Genomic DNA, 13,430 nt, shown 5'->3' with positions numbered 1-13,430 from the left:
GCTTTTTTCCAAGGATTTGTCTTTATCTTAGTTATAATTCCCGTTTTGTCCTGGGAGATAGTCTGTGTAGCTTCTATTTACTCTGCCTCCAGTTTCACATCCTCTAAGCCTATTTTGTGCACAGCTGGTTTGCAGAGGTCTTTCTGGTGCTCCCGCACCCTACAGATCCTATGGGTAAATGCATCACACAGTCCCTCTGCGGACCTGGCTCTATGCCTATGTTATCGGCTGCTGGGTCGCACAGGCCTCTCTGGTGCTTCAGCACCCTGCATATCTTAAGGGTAATTGGATCACACAGTCTCTGCTGGGTCGTGTGGGCCTCTCTAGTGCTTCGGCACCCCGCAGGTCCTGCGGGTAACTGGATTGCACAGTCCCTGCAGGTACGCACAGGCCTCTCTGGTACCCCTGCACCCTGCATTTCCTGAGGGCGGGCAGCTGGGTCGCACCAGTTTCTCTAGGGCTCTGGCTTCTCACTGCACTTGTGAGCTACTGGACCTCACTGGCCTCTGTGGAGCCCCAGGTCTGGCTGCTGGCAGCTGGGGAGTGCTGCTGCCCTGTGGGGCTCAACTCCTGCTCAGCTTTTGCTATAGTTTTTGGGGATGGGTTACAGCTGCTGGTCTGTGCTTCTGTTGCCTGGGATGGATGTCTGCTCCCCAGCCTCTGTTGCTGGGGGTATATCTCCACTCTGATTGGGCTGCTACTGAGGGGGATGGTGCTGCACTCCTGGCTATCCAGGGCTTTAGCGACCAGCATCTTGGGAGCTCCACTACTGTGCACTGGTCTGTGTTGACACAGAGTGTCCACTGGTCCGATGGTTCCAGGTGTGCTAGTGGGCTCAGGTTGCTGGGCCCTAGCCACTCCCACTGCCACCTCCCAGGGAAGACAAGGGATCTTCCAAAATAGAGGGGCCTCCCTGCAGCTCAGGGAGAAGTGCCCTGAAGAGCAGCTTACCGCGATAGCTTGCTGCTCGCAACACGGCACAGGAACCTTCTGCTCTGCATCTCTGCACTGCTAGGGTTTGGTCGTCTACCTTCACGTCCACTCACACTCTCTCACACACTCGCTCACTCTCTCACACACTCACCCTCCCTCTGGTCCTGACCGCTGTCATCTTCTGGTTTGCTGAAAGATTTAGGGTTGATATATGGACACTCTAACTTGAAAAATTGTGAGGAGATAGAACGTGAGTTCTAAGGGAGATTTTTGTTATCTTTGTGGAATGCTTGTAAAAGCAACGAGGGAGTTATTCTTTTGGCAGAGTTTAGGAGACTTACTGGGTCTCCTTTCCTGCTCTCTTCCACTACTTGGAAATAGCTCTTGAACCCTAGCAGGAGGAAGAACTTCAAATATAAGGCTCCATTTCAGACACTTCTTCTCTGCAAGGAAGTAAGTATGGGAGAGGCAACAATATTCTTTAGAAAGCAATGTGGCTTCTGCCGGGCTGTGAAGGTGTGAGGAAGTGAGGTGAGTGGACTAAGAGCAGGATTCAGGGGAGATGACCAGTTATAGGCAGGGAAGGCCAATGCAGGCATCAAACAGGGTTGGGACACACAACCAAGGTTCAGCGGAGACAATGAAAAGATTGGGGTCAGGTATTAATGCAGGACAGAAAATAAAGTAGTTGAGATAATGAGGTGGAAGAGTGAGGGAAGAGGAAGGGTTTGATAATAAAAAAAAAAAAAAGAGAGATAAATAGAGAAGACAGTGCTGTGTGGAAAGTCTTCCCAAGCTGCCTGCAGGTGCTAACTTGGAACATACTGGAAAATGACAGAAAACGCAGAATTGAAAAGCCACAGAAGGGCCTGATCTGCACTTCTCTGGAAGCACAACTCTGGGATGCTAATGCCCTGGCTGGAGAATAGTACAATTTGGCAACAATTAAATTGGACATAATTGACTGAGCACCCACCTTAAGCTGGGTCCCGAACAAGACTGCATTAGTATGGTCTCTGCCTTTCAGGAATAGACTCTTTAAGACAATAGTACAGCTTGATGAACATGAATGGAGCATTGGAAAAGTAGAGATGAGGGAGCAATGCAGTGAAGCTTCATGAAGGAGGGATATTGGACAAAGGGATAGTGGCAGGAGATTGACAGAGAATATGGGTAGGCTTTTGAGGCCAGGGACACAGAATGGGCAGGGAGCATGTCTCCTATTGGCTGAGCTTGGCAGGGAGAGACCAGGGGAAACTAGAGAGGTGAGATGCCCAGATGTGTGGCTGGACAATCAAGAGCTACTTTGTACTGGGGCCACTGATATACATTTCATCCTTCTAGGAGTATCCCTATGCTGTTTTAGAATTCTTGTGGGTAGAAATGCCTCATTTATGTCTCATCTGGGTAGCTCCAATAAAAAATTGGGAACCGTTGATTCAAGTAAGGGTTGGAAAGGGAAGCTGATTTTCAAAAATAGATAAGCAAGATTTTTGTATTTAATTGAAAAAAAATGGATGGATTTGGAAAATCATATGGCATTTTAGAGAGCTAACTTAAACCCTCTCCCTTTTGCTTACCATTAACAAGATTACTTTTTGAAGAAAAATTGAGTGGCTTCATGGATTGCACTTTCTAAGTATTATGACTATGATATTTAATTTTTGAATAATTCCAATGCTTTGATTTTACAAATTACAATGCTTTTCCTTTCAATTTTTGTTGGGATTTTGTTAACAGAAGAATAAATACATACAAAAATGATGACTGTGCTACTTATGAATAAATCATTAATTCATAATAAGAGCAAACTCTGACTTTGGGGGATTGGAGTTTACTACCATCCATATTAGCTGCAAAATCCCATGGAGGAAATAAAAGATTACTTTAGAGCTCCACAAAATATTTTTGTATTAAGTAATTTTTTTTTATGCACAGAAAGATATTCACATACTTTCTCTCTCTCTCTTTCTGTGTCCCTCCCTCCTTCTCTCTTCTCCTAGCCCTTTACTGACTCTTATTTTCTTATATTGCTCACCAAGGATCTCTGATGTGATACTGGAAGCTATATATAGGGCTATCAAATCCTGGTACCATACACACACACACACACACACACACACACACACACACACACACACACATTTTTTTTTCAAATGATTGTATTTCAGATGATAACTTTGCAGGTCATTGAGCTTTCATCATTGAAAAAATCATCAAGAGCAGTTGACACTCAGATTTTATTCATGCTCTCTGAACTATGGTAGGCAGATATAAAAATTAAATTAAGGATGTAATTATTTTTGTTAAACTAAAACAAATTGCTCCAGGTCATCTGGTCAGAGAGTCCTGTGCTTTACTCCATAAAATGGACTTTCTTTTGAGTGCAAGTTCAGGATCTCTGTGCTCCTGTAATTTATGACTTATTTCATTGTTGGACCTATGCACTTGTAAGATCAATTATTTGTCATAAATCACATGAAAAAATAAATTGAAAAACTTCTCTACTGCATGATAGGTAATACTTAAAGAAAAAAATTGAACTATCCTTACATCTCCAGCTCTGAGCTTTTTACTTTTGGCCTCTGAGCATGTTATTATCCTCTATCCTCAGAAACCCAGATTTCATAAATGGGACTCAAACTGGTCAATCTCCTGTCAATTCATCCAACTTTTTAATTCACTGTATGTTCTAAGGTGTTTTAACCACAGAGGATACACAAAAAATTATCAGTAGTTATTCATCTATTTGCACCATTTCCCTGATATTTCTGACTAGGTTCACCATCGGTTTCCTTGATCTTTCTGGGACTAGAATAGACTGCTGGCACATGCCCTGAACAAAGGAATGGAACTGTCAATGCCTGCTGTGACTTGGGGATTCAGGAAGGTTCATATGCCACTGTTTTTATCTGTGAGCATGTGTCCTCTCAGCAATCACATACATGTGAGGAGAGTCCACTCTCTGGGATGCTGATTGTAACTAACATGAGATGGATTTGCAAGGCACACCCCCAAGAGTCTGTCTGCTTTTTCCCAGTTGCTACATCTCCAAATCTACAGTGAAGAGGATGGTGGTGATGGTTAAACCAGCAGAGGACCAGATGTTTCCTCATAAGCAATGAGGTTTCATTCCAGGGGCCAACAGGTATCGTATGTGAAAGCTTTTGAGATGCATTTGTGCTTATGAGAGAGACTGTGGAAATGGATTAGTGATGTCTACTGTGGGCAAGAGGCTGAGGAGTGGCACCAGTCCTGACTTTTATTTGCCATTTCTATGTTTGATCTTTCTCTTGGATTAAAACTGTACTACATCAAATCTAGAGCTATAACTTTATGTAACAGCAATAGTCTATTACCAAGATATCTTCCTTTGAAATTCAAGGAGAAAGTGGGAGCTACTTTGTATTAAATGTTGACGATTTATAATTAATTCATCATTCTTTTGCAGGGCAATTTACAGCTTGACTTTGCTGACAGAAATAGTTTTTAACAGATTGTATGAAAAGAGGTCATATCTTCATGCTTCCCCTGACCCAGAGATAATTTTGAACAGATAGAATTAAGGCTTAAAAAAGCAATGTAAGATAACGTATCTTGGGGAACTATTTAGAAGGTAAAGAATGCAATGGAATCTTGTAAATACCAAAAGAAATAAACCAGTTGAGAGATGGGAGCTGTGGAGGGGATGCAAGTCCTCAATGATATATTTGGCAGGCACTGCCCCACTGCCTGGGACAAAGCTGAGGAAGAAAAGTGTGGCTGGGAACGTTGGCTCCCAGGCAGTGATTTAGATTTACAGTGAGAATCAGAGGGAGTAAGACATAGGGCTCATCCCTGGGAAACTTGTTCAGATCTGGCTTATATTTTGTGTGTGTTAACCCTTCCCCCTCCACACTGGAGGAGATCCCCTTGCTGGACACTCTTATAGATCCCCTTACTACTCCCTCATTGCACTTACTGCAGATCTTAGGTACATACTTGTGTAAGTCTATGATGAATATCCATCTGTCTCAACAGATGGTAAACTCCATGAAGGAAGGGCTCATGGTATCATGTTATACACCAGCCTAGCTTTCATGTACAGTGCCTGACAAATAGTAGGTGGCCAATAAATATTCATATTTAAAATTGTTTTATATTTATTGAATAAGCAAATGGATATTTCAAGTGTGGCCACAAAGAGTGTCCCCAAGAATAGGCTGTTTTTATGGTTGGCTTAAAAGCCAAATGGCTGAGGTCTCTAGAAGGACACTTCCACTTTGTTGCCATTGAATGAATATCAGTGCTTTCTTATTCTCCTTTCCTTTGTATTCTATTTCCTTGCTAAATTGTTTACATTATACAATTATGAGTTTCCCAAAAACTCATAAAACTTTGTACTCAGTTACACACTCACTGTTAGTCTCCATTTTTCTCTCCACCACATTTGTTGGTTCACCCTCCAATTGTAAATATGGGCCTTAGCCTTGCCCATCTCTTGCTTCTTACCTCACCCAGTTAATGTGTTTCTAATGTTTCAAACAGAGATAATCCAGGAGTTAAGACGTTACATGAAAGTAATAGAAAAAATGTTTCTCCATTGCTTTACCTGATTTCACATCAGCAGCTTTGACACTGTTATCCATTTCCTATCTTTTAAAAACTCTTGGATGCTAAATCACTATGCTCTAGGTTCCTTTCCTACTTATCCAGCCATTTCTTCTCTCTCCCTTCTTTCACTCATTAAACACTGATGTTTCCTAAGATGATTCCTTTGTCTTCCTTCCTTATGATTTCTCTGGATGTCTTGTTTTCAGCTACAGTGTATGTTCTTATGATTCTCAGATCTTGTTCTGAGTTCTACTATAATTCCAGACCCTTGGTTTCAACTGTCTCGTGCCTGCTCTTATAAATTTCTATTTGTATGTTGCTATAGTTTCCTGAACAGTTTGTTATCAATGAATGCTACACCACTTCAGTTCAACCTTCATCTGCTACGAGCATTGTTTTCTTGAAAAATAAAACTGAGCATTCCATCCTTCTCTTAAATATCTCTTATAGACTCCTAGGTCGGCAGAGTAAATCATCATCACCATCATCATAATTATGTAAGTGCCTACTGTGTGTTAAGCACTATTCTAACCATTTTATATACATGTTAACTCATTTAATCCTTACAACTGCCCTTTGAGGTAGGTACTGGTGATCCCCATTTTACAGATGAGGAAATGAGGACACAAAAATGATATGTAATGTGTTCAGGATCACCCAGAGACAAAGTCATCCTTTTCAGCTGGATTACAAAGCCCTTTTTGTGACTGTTACCAGTTCTCTATTCTCCAATCGCATGAACTTTTCTCTTATTTCTCAACATTCCACCCTCCTTCACATTCCCTTACCTTTGCGCCTGCTGTTCTTACTGACTGGAATGTTTATTAACTCATAATTTGTGTGGTTAACTTTTACTCCCCCATTAAGACTCAGTCCCCAAATAATTTTCTCAGTGAGGACACAAAACTCTCTGGACAAAGTTGGTTACTCCCATCTCTGTGATGATACTAAACTTCGTGCACATTTGTTCTGTCACAGGACATTCTCTGCTTTATTGCTATGCATCTGTATCCTCTAGAAAACTATGAGCTCCTTAAAATCAGGAACGATTGTTCTTTCGATCCATTAGTAGGGGCCTGCTATATAGTTGGTTATCAAAAAAAAAAGGTTTGTTGAGGAACCAAATAACCTGAAACTCCCTGAGGTCGGACCACATTTTTCTTCTTCAGTGCTGTGTACCCAGCCTCTACCATAACACATAGAAAGTACTCTATTGACATATGAATGAAAAAACAAAAATGAACTGAATTGTCAGGGTTTTAATGTAATTCAACCAAGTAGAACTTCCTGTTTTACATTTCCTAATTTGTAGGCAGCAGTCTCAGATAGGATCTCTTGATGTTTAATAATTTCTTTTAAAAAAAAAGGTAAGGTGCCTGGCTGGCGTGGCTCAGTTGGTTGAACATCATCCCATGAACCATGAGGTTGACAGTTTGATTCCCTGTCAGGGCACATGCCTGGGGTGCAGGCTTGGTCCCCAGTAGGGAGCATGCAGGGGGAAGCTCATTGATTTTTCTCTCTCATCAATGTTTCTATCTTTCTCTCCCTCTCCCTTTCTCCTTCTGAAATCATTAAGAACATATTTTTTTAAAATTAAAGTTAAGTCATAAGTGGTCTTGATTTCTTCTTGACCCCTTTTTAAATTACCTGAAAATTAAGTATCATAAAGTATATAAATAAGAACATATCCCTATTTCAAGCCACTGTCTCTGTTTACAATTTTATATATTCATATTTTATATTACAGAACTATTTAGTTCTCACTTATACCCATTAAGAATAAAAAATAAAGTTAACTTGCTTGTTTAGAAGTATTGATATATTAGGATTAGTGGAATTAAATATGTTATAATCTTAAAATTACTTTAAATTGATGGAGACCAAAGAGAAGGAGAGTGGTAAGGAGGTGTCCAGGTAGCCTTGGCTGCCTGGACATGGAGCTTTTACCTGCTGGCCGGGCTTGATGGGTGAGAGTGTGATGCCCTGGGTGTTGATCACTGGCAGAATCTGGTTCCCGATGACCGTGGCGATTATCTGGCCCTGGGCGTTTGTCAGAAGCTGGGGAGTGATCGACTGCACTTGAAGACCCTGAGTGCTACTCGCTGCCTGGCTCGATGGCCCCGGACTTGGCATCAGAGGAATGGTCCCAATTATCTACAAGAGACAGGCCTAGAGGTGAGATGCTGGGCTCTGCTCTGGGTCCGTACCTGAACCTCAAGACCACTTCTCCCTGGTCTCTGTAGGAGGCCCCCTGAGAGCCCATTTAGGATCTGTGAACAGTTCTGGAGATCTGGAGATGTGAGCATGGAAGAAAGTGGGGGTGGGGGGATGAGAATCTGAAGGACAGATAGGCACACATGGACTGAAGGGAAGAATATCTTATTTAAAAATAAAATCAAGCATCAGTGATGTTAGAAACATGTAATTGCCTCCAGGGCACCACAGATGTCCAGTTTGTCTCTGAATAAGATGGAAAACAAACTTTTCTTGACACAGCCATCAACCAGCTGGGGAGCCACATCCTTTGCCCATAGTGGCTCCTCAAACATGATGTCCCTTACATCCTTTTCTCTGATTCAATTTTATTCTGCTCTTTCCTTCTCTCCTTCCCTTCATCCTGCTCCTCTCTCAAAGTCAGGGGTTAGCTCTCTAACACCCCGGCAGAATTAGGGGCCTCAGTGCCCTGGTGCTCATGGTTGAGAGCCCAGGTTTTGGAGTCAGGGAGATAGGCTTTCATTCCCAGCAGGGCCACCTACTAGCTCTGTAACATTAGTAGAGGAGCCGGAGATTTCTGAAGCTTGAGAGAGTTAAAATCATAAACAAATATTTGAAACTATTAAAATAGAAGTGAAATGATTACCAAGAGCTGAGGTGGAAAAAAAAAAGTGCATTTTAAACTGCGGTCTAAAAGTCAGAGGTCAGGGCCTCTGTGGCAGGTGGCAGGAAAGGTTCCCTTTGCATCCAATAGCCACTGGCTTCAATGATGGGATTGTGTGGAGCCACACAGGAGGAGTCTGGCTGGATCCTGTTACTGTGCTAAGGACAAAGGGAGTGTGAGCTGGGACAGCAAGTTTTTGGGGTATCTATGAGATCCAGACACATTATTAGAGACAAATTTAATCTGTATAAAACAAAAATTTGATTTATGTTTCTAATGTTATAGAGTCTCCTGGGGGAGTCATGGAGCTTGAGGACGGAGGCTTTGCCCTCTACACTCAATGGGATGGTTAAGCAGCTCTGCTCTGGGGGTCATTTTCCATGGCCATCTCCCAGACCAGCACCGTGGCAATGTGGCCTGGGTGTCACCAAGACATATTAGTAATGCTTTCCCATTGAAATTATTTCATTTTAACCCACATTCTTACAACAGCTCTGAGAAGCGGGCTTTAGTCCCACCCTGCTTAGTAGGTAAGACAGGAGTGGCTCTGCTGTGACTTGATGGAGGAATTTGTAGGTGAAAAAGCTGGAGCTGGAGTACAGGTCTGGGTGAACCCTAAATGCCTGCTTTTCCATTATGTCACCTGGCCCCCATGCCATGGAGAACACTGTAGGAAAACAGCTCTTTAAAAAGGCACTGCATTCACCTTGGCCAGTGTGTCTCAGCTGGTTGGGCACCAACCTGTGCACAGAAAGGTCACCTGTTTAATTCCCAATCAGAACACATGCTGGAGTTGTGGGCTCAATCCCCAGTAGGGGGCATGACATGATGAGGCAGCCCATCGATCCATTGATGTTCCACTTTCACATGATATTTCTTTCCTTCTCCCTTCCTCTCCCTCTTTTAAAAAAAATTGCCCTAGCTGGTTTTGCTCAGTGGTTAGAGCATTGGCCTTCAAATCAATGAATCACAGGTTGGATTACAGTCAAGGGCATGTACCTTGGTTTGTCCCCGGCTCTGGTCGGGGTTGTGTGGGAGGCAGCCAGTTGATGTGTCTCTCTCACATTGATGTTTCTCTCTCGCAACAATGTTTCTCTTTCTCTCTCTCTCTCTCTCTCTCCTCTCCATTTTATCCAAAGATAAATGGAAAAATATCCTCCGGTGAGAATATAAAAAATCAATAAAAATATTTTTTTAAATTCCCTATAGTTTCATCCATTATAGCCATCTTTACCTGTGAAATCTTAAAAAATAAAAAAAGACAGTACATTCTGTCTGCAATTTCCCACCAGACAATAAGCTGCTTCAGGACTGAGCTTACATATAAATGATGCTGTTTTCTACCCCTAAAGTACTCCAAACAAGCTTTAAAACATAGTTTCTCAATAAGGATCTTTTAAATGAATGGCTTCTAAATTCTACTGTCACTGGATTCCAGATGCAACTTCAGCTCTGCAGAACTGTGAGACCACACCATTCAGTGACAAAAATTATGATCACAAAATTGGCCCCGCCATCTCCCTCCTCATTTGGTTGCTGCTTCCACCACAAAAGCCCCTGTGGGATGGCACTAATGGATGAGCTGTGCGAATATCAAGTATCAGTGGCAGTTGTCAGTGGATGCTGATAAAGGTCAAGTCATTATTGTGAGAGTGGTCAGCAGTGCCTTAGGGAGTTTGCAGCTCCTCAGTCTCACTGATCAAGCCTGTGATGTCTATTCCACAGAATCAGCAACGAGCATGTCCTACCAGTGTCAGCAAGGTCAGGAGAAGTCCACATCAATAGATCAGAGTATATAAGTACTTTATTGATGAGTGGTCTTGCATTAAGCAGCTGAGTATCCAAAGGCTGTTCTTATGACCTCAGAGACATTGTGAAGAGGCCTGGGGAAGAGGATACTTTTCTTGCTTGCACACTGTAGACTTTCCCTCTCCATATCTGCACTGTGAACTGTGCCATCCCCCTCTCCACAATGCACTATGAAAACTCAGCAGCTGACTCATCCACTCTGGTTTCCCTTTGTCATAAGCCTGAGGAGCCCCACTCTATCTGATCATTTAGGTGGGTTGAAAGCTGGGTTCATTTAGGTGGCAGAGTTGTGGGTTCTATTTTAGGCAGGATGTCAGTGCAGGATGTCAGTACTGTGAGTAAGTAGCCTGGGAGAAGTATTCGGAGTGAGGCACAGCACCTGACAACTATAAAATATACTGTGATGCAGAGAAAGGTGTTCTGGTCCTAGAAGATTGACATGAGTCTGTGCTCTCCTTGTGTAATGAGATGCTTTGCCTACATTCTGGGTGGAAAGGAGAAGAAAGGCAAATGCAAACGACTCACCAGCCTCTTCCCTACATGAAACCTGGCTTCCACACACTGCACTTGATATTACTAAAACATGGTGCCTCTTGGTTCCCTCCCCACCTGCTCCTTTCTTCTTTATGGAGAATTACTTATGGAGCATTACTTATGGAGAATAGGGCAGCAATAAAGTCAGAGCCAGAGGGATCTGGAATGGCATGATTGAAGAAACCCTTTAATAAGAAGAGTTTGCTTTCAGGGTGGGGGCAGGGGCAGGGGCAGGGGCAGGGGGAGGGGCAGGGGCCATTCTAATCAGGAAACCTTCTGTGAAGTTATGCATTTCTCATTTTTGCTGGCCTTTCATGGGAGCTGGAATCACTATATCAACATGTCAAAAACTTGGCAGTGCATTCTGGTGAATTTTCTAGTATTCCCCAATGTATTCCAACTTGATTGTTTTAATTTGCTCCCATTAATTAAAGGGTATAGATAACTACACATTGTGCTGCCTAAAAATTGTTGGATGTGCTTATTTCACTTAGGCTGGTTCCCATTTCTCTCAGCACTTCCACAAGTCTCCCCAAAACTCCTCCTCAGACTCTGATTTCAAAGGTCAAAAAAGAAAACAAGAGGAGCTGAGGTAGCCAAGGTGTTAGGATCTTGACACTCCTGAAAAGTTAAAATTTTACCTGTGGAAATTTTATTTTAAATTAAAGCCCTTTTGATATTCAAGTGAAGTATTTGCATCTACACATATTTCAACTGCATCAGGAAATTAAAATTGAATTTTGACATTAGGGAAATTCTGACTTGAAGACAAAGATAGAAAGAGGGTGCTTTTGAGACATTTGTAATTCTGGAATTAATTTTTTGAGTCTTAATTTCTGGCTACTGTAGCTAAAGATTTACTGATAAGAGAAGTCGGTGGAAGGACATATCACTGAACAAACACGGCCTCTAGGCTATGACTCTCACTCAAGGCATTAACTTTCCCAGACCAGTTCCATCTCTGTTAAGATGCTGAAGAATCTGGCAGAGCAGCCTAGTACCTGAAGACCATTCTTTATGTACAATGTGATGCCATGTGCCATGGAGGACACCAGAGGATGCTACTGGGGCAGGGAAGGGGTTGATAAGACAGGCACATGACATGCAAAGATTCTAATAATCCAACAGAGAAATACTATGTTCCACACACGAGGCAATAACTATTCCATTAGAATCTCTGTATCCATGTGGTAGATGATCAAAATAATATTGGGAATGAATGAGTGATTTCAGAGAAAGAAAGGTAGGACAGATTTCACGAAAGAAACTGGGACAGAGCAGTGTCTTGGAGTTGGGTGGGATTTATTTGGAAAAACAGAGAAAACAATTCCAAACAAGATCTAGCTTAGAGGTGAAAAACATAGATACAAATGAGGATAGAGAAAGTGGAGCAATGACAGGTCTGCCTGGAAGAGTCTAATTCCATCAGCAAGGGGTTTCAATGAATGGTTTTTGAAGGGGTGCAGAAATGGAGCTATTTCAGATGTGAATGTGACAGTGTAAGTAGAATGGACTAACATGGCTAGAGACTACAAACCTAGGATGCTTTTGTAATTGTCCAAGTGTGAAGCAAATGCCTCAATGAATCCTTGACATAGGGGTTGCTTGATTTGTTCACTTACACTTCAATTCAAAAACACAGCCTATTTTATGCCTAGGTTACAACATTAGACATTTTAGAGTGAGGTTATTGCCCCATCATCCCCACAGCAAATAGCTAAGGCATTGTTTGCAATGATCCTATATGTCTTTGTCCTGACTCTAACAGCAATGATTCATCTCTGATAAATACTTTAACCAGGCCAAGGCCCATACTAGTAGTCTAATGATAATTTGTGACCTAAAAGAATTCTGGCCTTTCTGACAGGGGACTTATTTGGTTTTTGCTGTTCATGTTCACCTGTCTGTTTCCTTAGAGGTGTTAAGAGCATACACCACCACTGGAAATAAAGTTCATGTTGCAAGAACAACTAAAAAAATAATTTAAATGACTACTACTGTTCATTAGCATACATATCCCTATTTCCCTAAAATTTGAGTGGCTTACACATAAATGAGACTATTATTAATGCAGCAGCAATTATAATTTTAGTCACCATAAAGATTATTTTGCAATTGTAGCAAACTGGCTATTCAGGGCCATATAACTCCTTAGGGTCACCAGGTTGTTATTACAATGCCTTATAGACCTCAGTCTATCTGAGGTATTCAGTAAGGATGCATTTTGACTGATGGAGGTTAGCATGTGCTGAATTTGTTCATTGCCAACATATAGGTGTCATCAGCAGCAGTTGAGGGTGGCATCACAGAAACCTAGGGCCTACAGACAAGTTGTCTGAGGGGCCATATTTTGTAATAGTCTATGACATGCTGTTAAACTCTACTACAGAGTACGCGATTGCAGTTGTCAAATTGACAAATAATTTTGTTGCACACATATCTTTAAGAAAAGAAGCCACCAGAGATGGCTGCAGGCAGGACCAGAGAAAGGGTGAGTGTGTGAGAGAGTGAGCAAGTGTGTGAGAGAGTGTGAGTGCACGTGAAGGTGGATGACCAAATGCACGCAGTGCAGAGGCACAGAGCAGAAGGTTCCTGTGCTGTGGACGGAAGCAGCCGGCTACCGCGGTAAGCAGCTCTTCAGTGCACTTCTCCCTGCACCACGGGGAGGTCCCACCATTACGGA

The 13,430-nt window shown here is 42.3% G+C and overlaps 1 protein-coding gene across 1 annotated transcript in view; it reads right to left on the bottom strand.

Moving 5' to 3' along the window:
• Positions 1 to 13,430, bottom strand: part of POU6F2 (POU class 6 homeobox 2) — a 792,586-nt gene that overhangs the window by 22,484 nt on the left and 756,672 nt on the right. Inside the window, exon 7 of the mRNA XM_036247198.1 lies at positions 7,474 to 7,680. Coding sequence (XP_036103091.1) covers positions 7,474 to 7,680 — 207 coding nt within the window. The remainder of the gene's footprint in view (positions 1 to 7,473; positions 7,681 to 13,430) is intronic.

This window comes from Molossus molossus, unplaced genomic scaffold (genome assembly GCF_014108415.1).
Source record: "Molossus molossus isolate mMolMol1 unplaced genomic scaffold, mMolMol1.p scaffold_m16_p_7, whole genome shotgun sequence".
Taxonomy (NCBI): domain Eukaryota; kingdom Metazoa; phylum Chordata; class Mammalia; order Chiroptera; family Molossidae; genus Molossus; species Molossus molossus.
The sequence above is the reverse complement of the archived record's forward strand: the minus strand, read 5'-3'. Positions and strand labels throughout refer to the sequence as shown.